General features: G+C 37.2%; 1 protein-coding gene across 1 annotated transcript in view; it reads right to left on the bottom strand.

Annotated features, from left to right (window-relative positions):
• Positions 1-17959, bottom strand: part of LOC117329979 (nuclear pore complex protein Nup98-Nup96-like) — a 57062-nt gene that overhangs the window by 10241 nt on the left and 28862 nt on the right. Inside the window, exons 24-42 of the mRNA XM_033888211.1 lie at positions 17628-17762; positions 17157-17300; positions 16773-16907; positions 16298-16441; positions 14559-14861; positions 13698-13837; positions 13044-13188; positions 12538-12633; positions 9428-9543; positions 8884-9063; positions 8658-8665; positions 8213-8350; positions 7641-7916; positions 5029-5184; positions 4687-4816; positions 4242-4365; positions 2922-3079; positions 1979-2073; positions 1141-1233 (exon numbers count right to left, since the gene is read on the bottom strand). Coding sequence (XP_033744102.1) covers positions 1141-1233; positions 1979-2073; positions 2922-3079; positions 4242-4365; positions 4687-4816; positions 5029-5184; positions 7641-7916; positions 8213-8350; positions 8658-8665; positions 8884-9063; positions 9428-9543; positions 12538-12633; positions 13044-13188; positions 13698-13837; positions 14559-14861; positions 16298-16441; positions 16773-16907; positions 17157-17300; positions 17628-17762 — 2716 coding nt within the window. The remainder of the gene's footprint in view (positions 1-1140; positions 1234-1978; positions 2074-2921; positions 3080-4241; positions 4366-4686; positions 4817-5028; positions 5185-7640; positions 7917-8212; positions 8351-8657; positions 8666-8883; positions 9064-9427; positions 9544-12537; positions 12634-13043; positions 13189-13697; positions 13838-14558; positions 14862-16297; positions 16442-16772; positions 16908-17156; positions 17301-17627; positions 17763-17959) is intronic.

The raw sequence follows: 17959 nt of genomic DNA, 5'->3' as shown, positions 1-17959 counted from the left end.
ACTGTCCAAAATATTGTTTTTGTCTATATTTATGACCTACCAACTAGAACACTGTCCAATATATTGTTTTTGTCTGTATTTGTGACTTACCAACTATAACACTGTCCAATATATTGTTTTTGTCTATATTTGTGACTTACCAACTATAACACTGTCCAATATATTGTTTTTGTCTGTATTTGTGACTTACCAACTATAACACTGTCCAATACATTGTTTTTGTCTGTATTTATGACTTACCAACTATAACACTGTCCAATATATTGTTTTTGTCTGTATTTGTGACTTACCAACTATAATTTAATTTTTATGAAACACGCATTTTCATTGGCTGAAATAATTTTGTTATACCTCCATAACAAAATTTTTGACGTTGCGAAATGTAACGTCATTTTTGATTGGCTGATGACGTTGCGTAATAATTCATCACAGAAAAGAGTTCGCCAAAGAAAGTGAAATATCTTGGTGTGTATAAGACGAAATTAAATTATAAGAATTAACATTAATTATTTTTTCTGTTATACAGTCATAACATAAAAAACTGGAGTGTACTCTCTTCATAAACCGCTTCACGGTTTATTTAGAGTACACTCCAGTTTTTTCTGTTATGACTGTATAACAGAAAACATAATTGATGTTAATCCTTAAATAACACTGTCCAAAATATTGTTTTTGTCTATATTTATGACCTACCAACTAGAACACTGTCCAATATATTGTTTTTGTCTGTATTTGTGACTTACCAACTATAACACTGTCCAATATATTGTTTTTGTCTATATTTGTGACTTACCAACTATAACACTGTCCAATATATTGTTTTTGTCTGTATTTGTGACTTACCATCTATACAACAGTCTATTATAAGAACTTGTATGTCTTGTTCCTATGTATTTTTGACAGTTTCATCAGTGAACCAAATTCACTGTTTATTGATGTAGTTTTATTCTTTTGGATTCTATGTGTATTTTGAATATGCCACTTCATCTTTTTTCTGTTCTTTATTCCTCACAAGACCTATTCCATCATATTCTGTATGATTGTGAATTAGTAGAGAACTGGTACAACATGTTAGTAGAGAACTGGTACAACATATTAATACACATTAAAACAGTAGAGTTTTAAGCTGTCTATACTGACCTTGAAGGTAGATGGTCCCCATCCTGACCTTGTAAGGTTAATAACGTCCGCAGGAGATAAGCACATTTCTTTGACATTTCAGACTGACATAACCTGAGGAAGCAACAACTAGAATTTTTATCAAACTCAAGAAGTCATCAGAATTCAGATTTCAGTGACTGAATTCTTACTTTAAAACTTCAATACTTTCATAACATTGTATCTATATTTTAGAGGAAATAACTTGTGGCCAATAAAAAGTTTATAGTTTGTAATGACTTAACAAATCCACTCTGGTATTGATCTTTAGGGCTACTCCAGTAAAAGATCTACTTAATGTGAGGACTCAAGGTTTGTTGAATATGGACCACTATAAGAAGTGATTTACTTTAAACAGTACCATATAGTAAGATGTATTTTCTCTATTATCCATCATTCTCCTGCAAGACATTTAGTAAAATACATGTATATATCCCTAAGAACCACACCAGAAAAAAAATCTCTTCATGGTGGGTGTGTAAGAAAATGTATCTTATAATAATATGGTATTGTATTAGTTAATTCATTGTTTTTTGAGGTCCTTGTTTGACAAACCTGTACTCCTGCTGGGTTGATAATTCACTGGAATAGCCCTTTGTGGTAGCTTGCCAAAGTCGAAAATTAAATATCAAAATAATCTTTACGGAAAATGAAAACATCTTGATTAATTCCTACCACATTATGATAAAAGTCGTGTATATTTAACTTTATTTATTTATGGGTTTTACGTCCGCTATTACGGCCTTACTGCCTTTCAGCTGACGAGTGTATATTTAATCACCAGTAAATATTAGTATATAGGCAGGGCAGCTAACCATACCTGTCTTTAGAATTGGTACACACTAGGCTGCCTACACGGCTACACAGGGACATCACATCAGAATGAAGGCCCTCCAGATGTACATTGGAGCGTTGCTACAAAACAACAAAGCACTTAATTTGCATTGATATGTTTCAAATTCAAAGATGATTTTGAGAACAATATAGCCATCATAATCTGGGTTTATTTTAATGTATATATGAAATTAATTTCTAACTAAACAGATATTTCTACATCCTGTTGTACTGCCTTAGAGAGAAATTTAATAAGGGTGAAGAAACTGGTGTTCATATAAGACTAATATAAAGAAAGCAACATTTGATGATATTTTAGGCCATAAAAAATAAATTAATTGGTTCTCAGGCGTGCCCGCATCCAAAACATTGTAGCTGCATTACCGATTTTGTCGCAAAAACAATAAAATAAAATTGCCTTTATGCCCCCTTAAACTCCGGTTTGTGCTTTAGTCTCACTGATATTTCAAGCATTTTGAACGAAAAGCAGTTGCAAGTGCTAAAACTCAATAATACTGCCATGGAATATACTTGGGGGATTTTCGGAAGTTTGTACAATGGCACAACTATGCACTTCATTAAAGGATGGGTCCATTGTGATTGGGACTTTGACGTTTCCCGACAAAAAATGCTGTGTTCCGTTTTTGTGAAAATTTTGCTTTTTCTTCTTGAAATTAATGAACACAGAAGTTGCTTCAAAGCATTTATTAAAATATTTCATTTTGATGTCAATGAAAAAATAAAAAAAAATACCCTCATGTTTTACATCCAATAATTTAAAAAAAAAATAATGCTTCCCTTCCTCATGTATTTTTTCAAAAATTGGCCTAAGAACCAACTAATTAATTTTATATGGCCTCATCTGAGTTATATCCAGATGTGTATCATTCCGACGATGATTCTGTGGAATTCCTACCACAAACACTTACCTCATCCTTTTGTAGATCTTTCTTCAGATTCTCAAGCTCTTGACACAGATTAATGTAGTCCATGAAAACATGACCACCCCTCGACCAATCAACAATTTTGTTACAGCGTGTTGGAGGAGATAACTCTGCTAGAAATTTTCTAAGATAGTCATGGTTTTCTGAAAAGAAGCATCAATACATATCAACTGAAGGAAAATAACTTTTCTTGTTATTTTGTTTGTTTGCTGCAGATAAACCTGAATATTTATAAAATAAACAAGATGATAAAGTGTGAGGAATGAAACTCTAAATTGCAGACAAGAAACTTGACTGAAATTTGTCTATGAGGTAAAGGTTTTTGAAGGGGAAATTAGGGCATATGTCTAAATTAACTTTGTAATTAAAACATTGTCTTCAAAGGTGGATAGACAGTTGCTGTCATAGAGAAATATTTTTATCTTATTTGATACAACAAAAATAATATGAAGAGTCATATACCTTTCAATTAAGATAAAACCCCATAGAACCCCCACTCCCTGTTATTTGCTTTACAAAATAAAGTTTTATAGTACTGACACTGTATTTTTAACTTTCAAAAATTCAGAATAATTCTGCATGAATAGAATCAGCCGAACAACTGAGGAGTTACTATAGGTCCTTATCAAAAAACCTGTTTATAGTGACCATTTACCACAGCAACCATAATATTGAGGGGGGAAAAGCTGCATGCACATCAACGCATGGTCCTTTATATTTGTGTGACGTTTCATTGGAATCGGATCACTACTTCAGGAGGAATTATCAGACAAAACTTTCGTATGGACAGACAGACAAGCTGCTGCAGGGGTGGGTGGGGGTAACTATGATGTATGTGATGTATGTGATGTGACCCAAACCTACCACTGATGATAGCATCTGATACAAAGTGTTTCAGTACCACTAGGGATATGTGATACGACCCAAACCTACCACTGATGATAGCATCTGATACAAAGTGCTTCAGTACCACTCAGGGTATGTGATGTATGTGATGTGACCCAAACCTACCACTGATGATAGCATCTGATACAAAGTGTTTCAGTACCACTAGGGATATGTGATACGACCCAAACCTACCACTGATGATAGCATCTGATACAAAGTGTTTCAGTACCACTAGGGATATGTGATACGACCCAAACCTACCACTGATGATAGCATCTGATACAAAGTGTTTCAGTACCACGCGGGGTATGTGATGTATGTGATACGACCCAAACCTACCACTGATGATAGCATCTGATACAATGTGTTTCAGTACCACTCAGGGTATGTGATGTATGTGATGTGACCCAAACCTACCACTGATGATAGCATCTGATGCTATGTGATTCAGTACCACGCGGTGACTGTCATTCCAGTGTCCAGACTTCAGCAAATGCCATGCCTCTTCATGGGGACGACTCTCAAACCTTGCTCTCATTGCCTATAAAAAGTAAGTTGAAAGCTTAGTCCAATGATAAGAATACTGCAACCTAATTTTTCACATAACGATAAATTAAGTTTCCTTAACTTCATTATCCAATGAAAACATAGATGAATTAGGCAGCTGAAACGGTACCTAGCCAAATTCCTAAGACCAGAAAACTCTGACAAACTGTGACAAAAGTACTGAAATATCTTCCAACATCAATGAACAAGACATCCCAGAGGGATCTGAACACACACCATTGAATGGTCTATATTTGGTCTATCTGAAGATGGTGGACTAAAAATTACAATCCAATAAACAACTTAACATCCTTACCTTTGCAAAATGAATCCACTCTGCTGGGACATCAAGTTTTTCTCTGAGGAACTGTTCCTTTTCCAGGTAGAAATGGTCTTTAGAGAGACTGACGTGTCTGAGTAACAGCTCCCTTACAGCAGACTCTCGACTAAAATGACAAAAACTAGACTTGTTAGTCTGACATCAACAAATGATCAAAAGCTGACATTAAAATAATTTCACCAGAGAACACAGAGAAAAAGTTTTGTATTTGATTTTTGGACAATTAGGCCCAATTCCCTTTCCGCAGATTAAATTGTGTTCTTAAACACATGGAGCTAGCATGATTCGGCTTATAAATCATTCTGGGTGATAACTTACTATGTTTGCTGTTCAATGTGAAGTACAGCGAACACCGCCCACTCCCAGAGGCCAAGGGACTCGAGCTGGGAGGCGAAGCTCATGTGTATGGAATTTCTATGGTAGGAGGACAGGTGTCTGTATCCAAGTGCATCCAGGGATTGGTGGAGATGCCAGCTGTAATGGAAGTCAAACAATACACATACTTTTTAATATTACCTGTCAAACAATACACATGCTATTTACATTACCTGTCAAACAATACACATGCTATTAACATAACCTGTCAAACAATACACATGGTTTTTAACATTACCTGTCAAACAATACACATACTTAACATTACCTGTCAAACAATACACATGCTTTTTAACATTACATGATATTTTGTTTACTAAATAGTTGTTTGTACACAACATTTAAAAACCCCGTCACAGTCTTCATGTTAGTAAATATCTATTTCTAACCTCGCGCCTTTGATCACGTGATGTTCTTGACCAATGGAAATACGTCAGGGGATAGCGCCACCTGCATTCATTTTCAAGCAGCGTGATTATTTGTAGCAGCAGTGTTTTATTCATCATCCACCATCCGCCCCACCTCCACCTTTGATAATTTGCAGTTTTCTTTACTGTTGTTTGTGTATAATTGTTTATATTATATTATAATTACCTTTTAATATTTATATACTGTTGTTTTGTTTTGATTGCCTGTACTTTTCATGTGTATATGTTGTTTTTATTATATGTGTTTACTTATAATATTTATATTTATTACATGTCTTTTTTACTTGTTTCGGGCTCATTTGTTTAGGGGTAAGTAAGGCCTCATGGTGAGACAACACCTGGCAAGCTGGTCTGAGCATTGGATAAACCTACCTCCCTGATTCAGGTTGGGGCAGCCGGCTCGCAGCACCTTTTTGTACATCTGTGTTGGTTAATTATAAGCTTTATTTTATTACATGCTGTCACATTTTTATTTTTATTTTGGGCTGCTCTTCTTAGTACGGAATAGTTAGAGGATATCACTCACAGTAATGAATTTATCACGCCGTGATATTAGCACTTTTAAATTCGGGGAATTTCTTGCCCCCAATTCATTATATCATATTTTGTGTATTTATTTCTTATGTAGATGATATGCTTGGGATCACCCAAGCTCGGGGGTCGCCCCATCTGAAACAGTCTTAGCAGAACTGCCTGCTTTTTAGCTACCAACTGCTTACTCTGTGGCTTGAGGTCGCTCAAGCTAGGTTTCTCTCCTTTCTATTAGTCATAGCTAGCTAAGCTATGATCGCTCTAGCTTGGGGGTTGCATGCCCCTATAGTATAATTAGTATCTTAATTGTTTAGGTGTATCTTTTTAGTAGCGAGTAAAAATTTATTATGTAATATTGTTAGTTGATGTTATTTAGTTGTAAGAATGAGCAGCCCCTAAGAATGCCAAAACCTTTAGGTAATATTTAATATGAGCCTGAACAAGTTATTGGTTCCATTCAATAAATTTTTGACTTTCATACTGTTTTGGTGTGTTGTGTATAAACTGTCAAACAATACACATGCTTTTTAACATTACCTGTCAAACAATACACATACTTTTTAACATTACCTGTCAAACAATACACACGCTATTTACATTACCTGTCAAACAATACACATGCTATTTAACATTACCTGTCAAACAATACACATACTTTTTAACATTACCTGTCAAACAATACACATACTTTTTAACATTACCTGTCAAACAATACACATGCTAGTTACATTACCTGTCAAACAATACACATGCTTTTAACATTACCTGTCAAACGATACACATCCTTTTTAACATTACCTGTCAAACGATACACATGCTATTTACATTACCTGTCAAACAATACACATGCTTTTTAACATTACCTGTCAAACAATACACATGCTTTTTAACAGTACCTGTTGAACAATGAACTTTGTAGAAGATTTCAGTTTTGTTTGATATTGCTTTTTGTCCTATTATCACAAATGTTATTTAAGAACGGCGTCATAAAGACGTGATTAATGATGCAACATGTTTTCCAACTGACTGGAGGGCAGGTGACCTGGAATGAAGGATTGAGATAACCAGAGTATGCAGTCTAGGTGACTGATGGCAGACAAGCTTACCTGAGCCTTTAGTTTAGGAGACTGCAGACAGAGAAGCTTACTTTAACATGTAGTCTAGCTAGCTGGGGGCAGATGAGCATACTTGAGCCTGTAGTCTAGGTGAATAGTGGTAGAGGAGCTTACCCGAGCCTGTAGTCTAGGTGACTAGAGAGAAAGCTTACCTGTGCCTGTAGTCTAGGTGACTATATAGAGAGGAGCTTACCTGAGCCTGTAGTCCAGGTGACTAGAGAGAAAGCTTACCTGAGCCTTTAGTCTAGGTGACTTGAGAGAGAGAGAGCTTACTGAGTGCGCTTTAGTGCTAGGTGACTTGAGAGAGAGAGAGCTTACCTGAGCCTGTAGTCTAGGTGACTAGAGAGAAAGCTTACCTGAGCCTTTAGTCTAAGTGACTTGAGAGAGAGAGAGCTTACCTGAGCCTGTAGTCTAGGTGACTATATAGAGAGAGAGCTTACCTGAGCCTGTAGTCCAGGTGACTATATAGAGAGGAGCTTACCTGAGCCTGTAGTCCAGGTGACTAGAGGTGGATGAGGATGGGTTAAGGAGTGGCTGTAGATTGTGTGACCTCTGAGAGTACAGTTTCAACAGGTGATAGCAGGTGTCCTGGATTTCCAGGTCCTCGTCAGTCCCCATGGTTGACAGATCAGAGGATTGTTCTAGGTATGGTGGCAGTGGAGGATTACAGTAACGGCCATAAGTGGTTGCTCCATGGAAGCCATTGTCATACTCTTCCAGGGCTTGTTGGATTGGACAACTCGGAGGACACAGGTACCTGTACATGACAAACATTCTCAAGGCTTGAATAACAAGTTTTAAACTCAGACCAGGATCAAAGATGTTACCACTATAATTTGGTTGAATTCAGCTCAGTGGTTTTAGAAATGTTAAATGTTCTCTAAGGCAAAAGTTGACAGAAGACAGATGACCTACAGCAGTCTTTGTACCAGAGGAGTTAAACATAAATCTTCCAGTCTATATATAGATGTAAACAGGATTCTGTGACTGGAGTTACAATGGAGATATTCGGCACATATTTTGACAATGGAAATCAGACCTTTATATATTTACCATAGATGTAAAGCTAGAGCTCGTTTCCAATCCATATATTCACATGAGTTAACTGTAGATTCGGGTGTAGGCCAGACCAGGCGGCCAGCCATCAATGAGTAAATCTTCTGTCGTACTGGGTCCAGATAACCTACACGCCTATTAAATAAGATATATCTATTGTTAATTCGTATGTTTTTTATTGTACACAAAACTTAAGTATCTGATGAGAGTCAGATGTTAACAACAGAAAAACATCCATCCTTGTATATATATATGTCACCAATAACATTGAACATCAATATACTTCACGTTTGTCACTAATAACATTGAACTCCCAGAGAGTAAATAAAACCTGCATCAGTAGAAAAATTGCCTCTAGCTTATAGCAAACTAAATAAACTAAATAATAATATAAAGCATTAAAAAAAAAATCCTGTTTCTGTAAACCCTACAGGCCCCATACTTTTGTGCCTACCCTGAAGATTGTTTTATCCATTTTCATGGAGGGACTATTATAGTCAAGATTCCTTGTCCATATAACCCTACTAGTAAAAACTATTCAAAAGATGAAAAACAATTCCCCACCTACGAACCCAATTTTCAAATACTTGTTTCCAGTGTGTTAGCAGAAACTGCATTATTTTTCAGGCCTAACTAGTACCAGTATATGGACGACAGGCTGTACTCACCTCGAGCTCTATCCACTCGTTAAGCATGCTCTCCACCAGCTGTCTAGGGATGTGACTGCCAGCAGCCTGGGCCAGTGTCAGTGCCAGGCGGTGGTCAGAGGAAGACTGGGCCAGGGAACATGCCTCTGATATCTGGTTACCACTTAGGTGAGCCAGTACAGCAGGCAGGTGGTTCTTATTCTGAAGAAGGATTTTATACATTAAGAATGACTCACTGTTTTTTTGAGATTGCAGATTTATTTTTAACAGTGAAGTATTTCTTTAACTGAATTATTCAACTGTACTTAAAGTTCTCACAGCATGTACAGCATTATTATTGAAACAATGAAATAAACTTCAACAGAACATTCTTGATTAGGAAAACACACATTTCTCGCTTCCAAGCGATCAAATACAATTTAATTACAAATATGATTTATTAATCTAGAAAAATATATACCAGCCCCATTACCTTAATATATAAACTAAGTGTTTGCCCTAGAGGGCTTTCCTATATAATCACTTTATGATATACTGAGTATTTCATGTTAAAATTGATACTCACTTTGTACTTAGCATCACTGATCTCCTTTTTAATAACCTCTTTTGATGTGTCCATGAGCCATTGTGACAGCGCCTCTCGTCGGTCATGATGGTAATCGTAACAGTCCTCTATATCATCTACAACAACATTTCAATGTCACTCTAAGATAACCAGCTCGATCACTCGTTACTATATCATCTACAACAGCATTTCAATGTCACTCTTAGATAACCAGCATGATCACTCATGTTACTATATCATCTACAACAGCATTTCAATGTCACTCTAAGATAACCAGCTCGATCACTCATGTTACTATATCATCTACAACGGCATTTCAATGTCATCAACTCTAAGATAACCAGCTCGATCACTCATGTTACTATATCATCTACAACGGCATTTCAATGTCACTCTAAGATAGCCAGCTCGATCACTAGTGTTACTATATCATCTACAACGGCATTTAAATGTCACTCTAAGATAGCCAGCTCGATCACTCATGTTACTATATCATCTACAACAGCTTTTCAATGTCACTCTAAGATAACCAGCTCGATCACTCATGTTACTATATCATCTACAACAGCATTTCAATGTCACTCTAAGACAAGAGGCCCAGGGGCCTTAACGGTCATCTGACTCTAAATTAAAACCCTTATATTATTGTAGTATGCATTCTCTGTAGCAAGTATATAGTGGCACTGTTGGCCATGGTGGCCATCTTGGATTTCTGACTGACCCAATAAATAATAACACTTGGTCTGGACCATCTAAGGATAATTTCTGGTAAGTTACAGCTGAATCCCACCGGTGGAATTTGAGAAGAAGTTTGAAATAGGTGTTGTTCAGGAAAACCATGATTGCGTAATCATGTTACAAAATGGCCGCCATTGCTGCCATGTCAAAGTTTTTACGAGGCCGAAAAATTAACAACACTTTGTTGGCCCTCCTTCCTTAACATCCTCACCAATTTCCACCTCAATGGCACCAGTGGAACTGGAGAAGAAGTTTAAATGTGTTTTTCAAGATGGCGGCTATGGAGGCCATCTTGGATTTCGGACCGACCCGAAAAATAACAACACTTGGTCGGGATCATATCAGAATCATTACAGGCAAGTTTCAGCTCAATAGCATTGGTGAATTTTGAGAAGAAGTTTAAAATGTGTTTTTCAAGATGGCGGCTATGGCGGCCATCTTGGATTTCGGACCGACCCGAAAAATAACAACACTTGGTCGGGATCATCTCAGGATCATTTCAGGCAAGTTTCAGCCCAACAGCTCTGGTGGAACTTGAGAGGAAGTTTAAAATGTGTTTTCAAAATGGCGGCTATGGCGGCCATCTTGGATTTCGGACTGACCCGAAAAATAACAACACTTGGTCAGGACCATCCCAGCATCATTTCAGGCAAGTTGCAGCTCAATCCAACTGATGGAATTTGAGAAGAAGTTTTAAATAGGTGTTGTTTAGAAGAACCATGATTGCGCAATCACTTTACAAAATGGCCGCCGTGGCTGCCATGTCAAAGTTTTTACGGGGTCGAAAAATAACAACACTTTGTTGGCTTTCCTTCCTTAACATCCTCACCAATTTCCAGCTCAATGGCACCAGTGGAACTGGAGAAGAAGTTTAAAATGTGTTTTTCAACATGGTTGCCATGGCGGCCATCTTGGATTTCTGACCGACCCGAAAAATAACAACACTTGGTCAGGACCATCCCAGCATCATTTCAGGCAAGTTGCAGCTCAATCCCACTGATGGAATTTGAGAAGAAGTTTTAAATAGGTGTTGTTTAAAAGAACCATGATTGCGCAATCACTTTTCAAAATGGCCGCCATGGCTGCCATGTCAAAGTTTTTACGGGGTCGCAAAATAACAACACTTTGTTGGCTCTCCTTCCTTAACATCCTCACCAATTTCCAGCTCAATGGCACCAGTGGAACGGGAGAAGAAGTTTAAAATGTGTTTTTCAAGATGGTTGCCATGGCGGCCATCTTGGATTTCTGACCGACCCGAAAAATAACAACACTTCCTCAGGACCATCTCAGGATCATTTCTGGTAAGTAAGAGCTGAATCCCACTGGTGGAATTTGAGAAGAAGTTTTAAATAGGTGTTGTTTAGAAGAACCATGATTGCGCAATCATTTTACAAAATGGCCGCCATGGCTGCCATGTCGAAGTTTTTACGGGGCCAAAAAATAACAACACTTTGTTGGCTCTCCTTCCTTAACATCCTCACTAATTTCCAGGTCAATGGCACCAGTGGAACTGGAGAAGAAGTTTAAAATGTGTTTTTCAAGATGGTTGCCATGGCGGCCATCTTGGATTTCTGACCGACCTGAAAAATAACAACACTTCCTCAGGACCATCCCAGGATACTTTCAGGCAAGTTTCAGCTCAATCTCACCAGTGGAACTTGAGAAGAAGTTTCAAATGTGTTTTCAAAATGGCGGCTGTGGCGGCCATCTTGGATTTCAGACTGACCCGAAAAATAACAACACTTGGTCAGGACCATCCCAGCATCATTTCAGGCAAGTTTCAACTCAATCCCACTGATGGAACTTGAGAAGAAGTTTGAAATGTGAAAAGTTTACGCACGGCGCACGGCGGACGGCGGACGGCGCACGGCGCACGACGACGGACAAGCATGATGACTATAGGTCATCCTGACCCTTCGGGTCAGATGACCTAATAACCAGCTCGATCACTCATGTTACTATATCATCTACAACAGCATTTCAATGTCACTCTAAGATAACCAGCTCGATCACTCATGTTACTATATCATCTACAACGGCATTTCAATGTCACTCTAAGATAGCCAGCTCGATCACTAGTGTTACTATATCATCTACAACGGCATTTCAATGTCACTCTAAGATAGCCAGCTCGATCACTCATGTTACTATATCATCTACAACAGCATTTCAATGTCATCAACTCTAGGATAACCAGATGATCTCTCACGTTAAAGACCAACCATTCGAATCATTAAAATTGAAGCAGTAAAATTAAAGCAATGACTTGGTGAATTACAACACAATCACAGTAGCTACTGGTTAAAAATCATGCACTATAATATGTATCTCTCAGTATTTAAGCTGTAACACAGTCCAATTTCTGTACCTACCAAGGTCTGGGAAGGCTGGTAACCGTCCCCATAATGATACGCACAAGTCAAACACTGTGGTCATGTGACTCAATGAGTCATAATCTGGGTGTCCCTCTGTAAATGTTTAAATCAGGTCTGTGAGCATATATTATCCTTTCTCTGAAATCCTCCAAATATGCAAGCAACAAAGTGCGCTTACTTTATCCACTTATCTTAAATATTCTCATTTTTTACCTTGAAATTTTATAATTTTATCTCGATATCACAATACGCTTTTTATCTTACATATCTTAATTTTCATCTTACCTAGACATCTTAATATCCATTTATCTTTGATATTTTTATATCACCTTAAAAGATCAGTTTATCTTGATATCACAACCCCCTTTTATCTTGGACATGTTAACCTAGATTTATCTAGGAACAATGTTTGAAAGGTCACAATGCAGCTAAAATGATACACAACTAAATACTGTGACCATTTAACATGTGACTACTATAAAGATTTCTATTGTGAACCTTACCAGTATCCTGTTTGTCGAGCTTGGCCCTGTCTGCATACTGATGTAGGGCATCCACTCCTGGACTAGGTACAAAGTGAGGACAGGAATCGGACCTCGTCTTCTCCGAGTGGTCGAGTTGGATCATCAGGAGTTCCTCGTGGTTGTGCTAGATAGATAGAGATAAGAACAGTTATTCTGGAACAAGTTACAGAGGATTTAATTCAAAGAAATTGACCAAAGCAGATTTGTTTGACAGGAGATAGTCAGGTGCAGTTATTTTAAAAGAAACATGCGTGCAGTGTTATTTAGGAATTCAGACAGAAACTGATTGGCGTAGTTTCAAGATACCGTAAGTAGTTAGATTATTTGTAACTGATAGAATATTATTTGGATGTAGTATAGATAATGAAAATAAACACAGTGATAATCTAAATCTGGAAACTGGACAGAATAGAATTTTACTGGTGGGGTGGACTATAGAGCAATGAGACATATATGGGACTTACAGGTAAAAGTCTGGGGTATGATGTCTTCTGTTCACAATTCTCAGTACTCAACTCATTAGTTTTATACGCGAATTCTTTCAAGTTTGAAATATTACACAATAACTTGGTTATTGGAATCAGAGGACATTTTCACTGGTATGTCATGAACTAGAACTATGTTTAAACTAACCACCACAGTTGTGTCCTCCTGCCTGAAGTAGCCGGCCACATCAACCTTCTCCATGGTGACCTTCCACTCGTATGTACTGTCTACAGCAGGCCGTGTTCTCCCACCCGACAACAGTGAGAACCCAACCACATCCTTCTCTTCTGTAACAGAAATGTGATCCTAAATGGTTACTCCTCAAAAACTCCTGATATCTTACTTAAAAACTTTTTAGAAAATCTCTCGATAACTGTCTCTATTTGCAATTTTTTTGTAAAATTATCAATTTTAAAATACTAAGCTTAAATTGATTCAGAAATAAACTTCAAAACTAAAACTATTACACTAGACAAGGGGCTTTATTTAAGGATAAAAATGCAGACATTTGAATCAGCTAATGATAGCCATAAATACAAGAATATTTCACAGTGGCAGTGATTGTAAATCATATAGAAACAGGGTCATTTCTTTTGGCAAACTTTGTGGGGCTCCATCCTAAGAACCTACCATCAAAATATTATTCTAGGCCTTTAGGTTTGTGAGAAGAAATCAATAGAATGTTTTAATACATTTGACCTCCGTGAATTTAATATGGTCAAAGTCATTGCTTTTCATAAAGTTTGTGGGGCTCCATGCCAGGAACCTCCCATCTGAATATCATGATTCTGGGCTTTTTTGGTTATTGAGAAGTAATTTGAATGTTTCAACAAATTTGACCTCTGTGACCTTGAATCTAGTTTCTATTTACTTCCCTTGGCAGTCTCTTGACACAGAGTCCTCTACTTGAGATATCGTTTTTAAATATTAAACATGTCACAATGGACTTGTCTGGTCCCCATACAATACAGAATGATAACAACATGAACTTTGACTTGTTTACTGTACCTGTGATCTCCTTTGTAATAGGTGTTCCACAATGGGCGAGTGTCCAGTTTGGTCCCCAGCCCACACGGAATGACCGTCCCATAAACAAAGCGGCATCTTTTATCAGATTCTGTTTCCCATACATTTCCGATTTGGAATACTCAGGAATTTCTCTCTGGACACGGGAGCCAACAATCTTCTGTGGGAAATCCTCACGCTTCATTCCACTAGCTAGAGTCATGTGTTCAGCCACAGGTGGGTACTGGAAATTCTTCTTAGCAGGTCGTATAGGTTCAGGTGTATGGATACGAGGTGGAAACATTCCTGATTAGTAATACAGAAATGGAAAATACATAAAGAGGTATGTTAACTGAAGTTTGCCAATTTATTTTTATCTAACATCTAGATTTAGGAGTGTATGAGTCATTTTAATATTGCAAGTGATTAACAAAACTTATTCCTGATTTCAAATCACAGATTATTATCAATATTGGAATAGCATTCACTAATTCACTAATAAATACACAGGATTTCCCCATGAAATATAGTACATGCGAAATGTATATATAATACAAACATTGCAAAGTAACTGTTATAGTTCATACAGACTACAAGTTCAGTTATAATGTTTGATCAAAAAATTCATATTCAGCATCTTCTTTGTAAAGAAGTGCTGGATTTTGTACTTTTCCTTCAATGCTTGTGTCTGTATGTAAATTATGTGAAGCTAAGTGTTCTTAGGGCTAATTCCAGTATATACAACATGGGAATACTCCAGAAATAGGGAAATTAGTTCCTGGAAGGTTGTGGATATGGTGTGACTATGATATGGTACTTAATCAAATAACTTCTTTCTGTGTTAAATTGACAAACCTAGTGTACTAGTGTAGGCCGGTAGGTACTGGAATTGTCTCTTGGTAGATTTGTTCAGTGTAGGTGTAGATTATTTTGTAAACGTGTGTTGTTATAAGGTTGATGATGTAACCTTTACCAGATCTGTGTTGTTATAAGGTTGACAATGTAACCTTTACCAGATCTGTGTTGTTATAAGGTTGATGATGTAACCTTTACCAGATCTGTGTTGTTATAAGGTTGACAATGTAACCTTTACCAGATCTGTGTTGTTATAAGGTTGACGATGTAACCTTTATCAGATCTGTGTTGTTATAAGGTTGACAATGTAACCTTTACCAGATCTGTGTTGTTATAAGGTAGACAATGTAACCTTTACCAGATCTGTGTTATAAGGTTGATGATGTAACCTTTACTAGATCTGTGTTGTAAGGTTGACGATGTAACCTTTACCAGATCTGTGTTGTTATAAGGTTGATGATGTAACCTTTACCAGATCTGTGTTGTTAATAAGGTTGACGATGTAACCTTTACCAGATATGTGTTGTTATAAGGTTGACGATGTTACCTTTACCAGATCTGTGTTGTTGTAAGGTTGACGATGTAACCTTTACCAGATCTGTGTTGTTATAAGGTAGATGATGTAACCTTTACCAGATCTGTGTTGTTATAAGGTTGACGATGTAACCTTTACCAGATGTGTGTTGTTATAAGGTTGACGATGTTACCTTTACCAGATCTGTGTTGTTATAAGGTTGACAATGTTACCTTTACCAGATCTGTGTTGTTATAAGGTTGACGATGTAACCTTTACCAGATGTGTGTTGTTATAAGGTTGACGATGTTACCTTTACCAGATCTGTGTTGTTATAAGGTTGATGATGTAACCTTTACCAGATCATCCTTACCTTGTTGTTCCCTAAAGTCTGTGGTCTGTGGCATCTGTGACAGTTTGACAGGAGACATACACTTGGATTTGTAGGCTGAGCTAAAGAGACTAGGTCCATGTTTGTCTGTTGTCTCGTGGCGTTTCTCTATCGCCTTGTCTCTATCTGTATATAAGGAAACTAGTTCTGGTAATCCAGGATGAATTATTTCAACCAGATACTATCAATATACTTTATTTGGCACACCTAAATTTAAGCCTTATCAAATCTGAAACAATTAGAGCAGTTATGAATTCATTCACCATCATGGTTTGCTACAGAAAAAGTGTAACTAGAATAACTGGTAGTGCTATCATAATGTAGTGCAATGCTTCTAGCATGAAAATAAAGATAAAATATTACTGTTTATTACTATAACACAAGAAACGCAGCCAACTATGTAATCTTCATAGAGATGTATTTCACAAATACTGTTAATATTTTACATATTTCTTACCTCCTCCATTATGCTGTTCCTCATCCCCGAAGAAGGATGCCTTCATCATCTGCATGCTATGGGCACTGACTCCCATACTGGCTGCTAGTCTGTGGGAGGCTGGCCCTTCATCCTGATCATCCAAGTCCTCGTCACCTACACAGAAATACAATGTACAATGTATCCTTTACCAGATCTGTGTTGTTATAAGGTTGACGATGTAACCTTTACCAGATGTGTGTTGTTATAAGGTTGACGATGTAACCTTTACCAGATCTGTGTTGTTATAAGGTTGACAATGTAACCTTTACCAGATCTGTGTTGTTATAAGGTTGACGATGTAACCTTTACCAGATCTGTGTTGTTATAAGGTTGATGATGTAACCTTTACCAGATCATTCTTACCTTGTTGTTCCCTAAAGTCTGTGGTCTGTGGCATCTGTGACAGTTTGACAGGAGACATACACTTGGATTTGTAGGCTGAGCTAAAGAGACTAGGTCCGTGTTTGTCTGTTGTCTCGTGGCGTTTCTCTATCGCCTTGTCTCTATCTGTATATAAGGAAACTAGTTTTGGTAATCCAGGATGAACTATTTCAACCAGATACTATCAATATACTTTATTTGGCACACCTAAATTAAAGCCTTATCAAATCTGAAACAATTAGAGCAGTTATGAATTCATTCACCATCATGGTTTGCTACAGAAAAAGTGTAACTAGAATAACTGGTAGTGCTAAATGTAGTGCAATGCTTCTAGCATGAAAATAAAGATAAAATATTACTGTTTATTACTATAACACAAGAAACGCAGCCAACTATGTAATCTTCATAGGGATGTATTTCACAAATACTGTTAATATTTTACATATTTCTTACCTCCTCCATTATGCTGTTCCTCATCCCCGAAGAAGGATGCCTTCATCATCTGCATGCTATGGGCACTGACTCCCATACTGGCTGCTAGTCTGTGGGAGGCTGGCCCTTCATCCTGATCATCCAAGTCCTCGTCACCTACACAGAAATACAATGTACAATGTATCAGGTTTGTAAATACAATGTACCAGAGATCAGCTTTGTAAATACAATGTACCAGAGATCAGCTTTGTAAATACAATGTACAATGTATCAGAGATCAGCTTTGTAAATACAATGCAGGTTTGTAAATACAATGTACAATGTATCAAAGATCAACTTTGTAAATACAATGT

The sequence above is a fragment of the Pecten maximus genome, chromosome 6 (assembly GCF_902652985.1).
Source record: "Pecten maximus chromosome 6, xPecMax1.1, whole genome shotgun sequence".
Classification (NCBI taxonomy): domain Eukaryota; kingdom Metazoa; phylum Mollusca; class Bivalvia; order Pectinida; family Pectinidae; genus Pecten; species Pecten maximus.
This window is presented reverse-complemented; position numbering and strand designations above follow the sequence as displayed.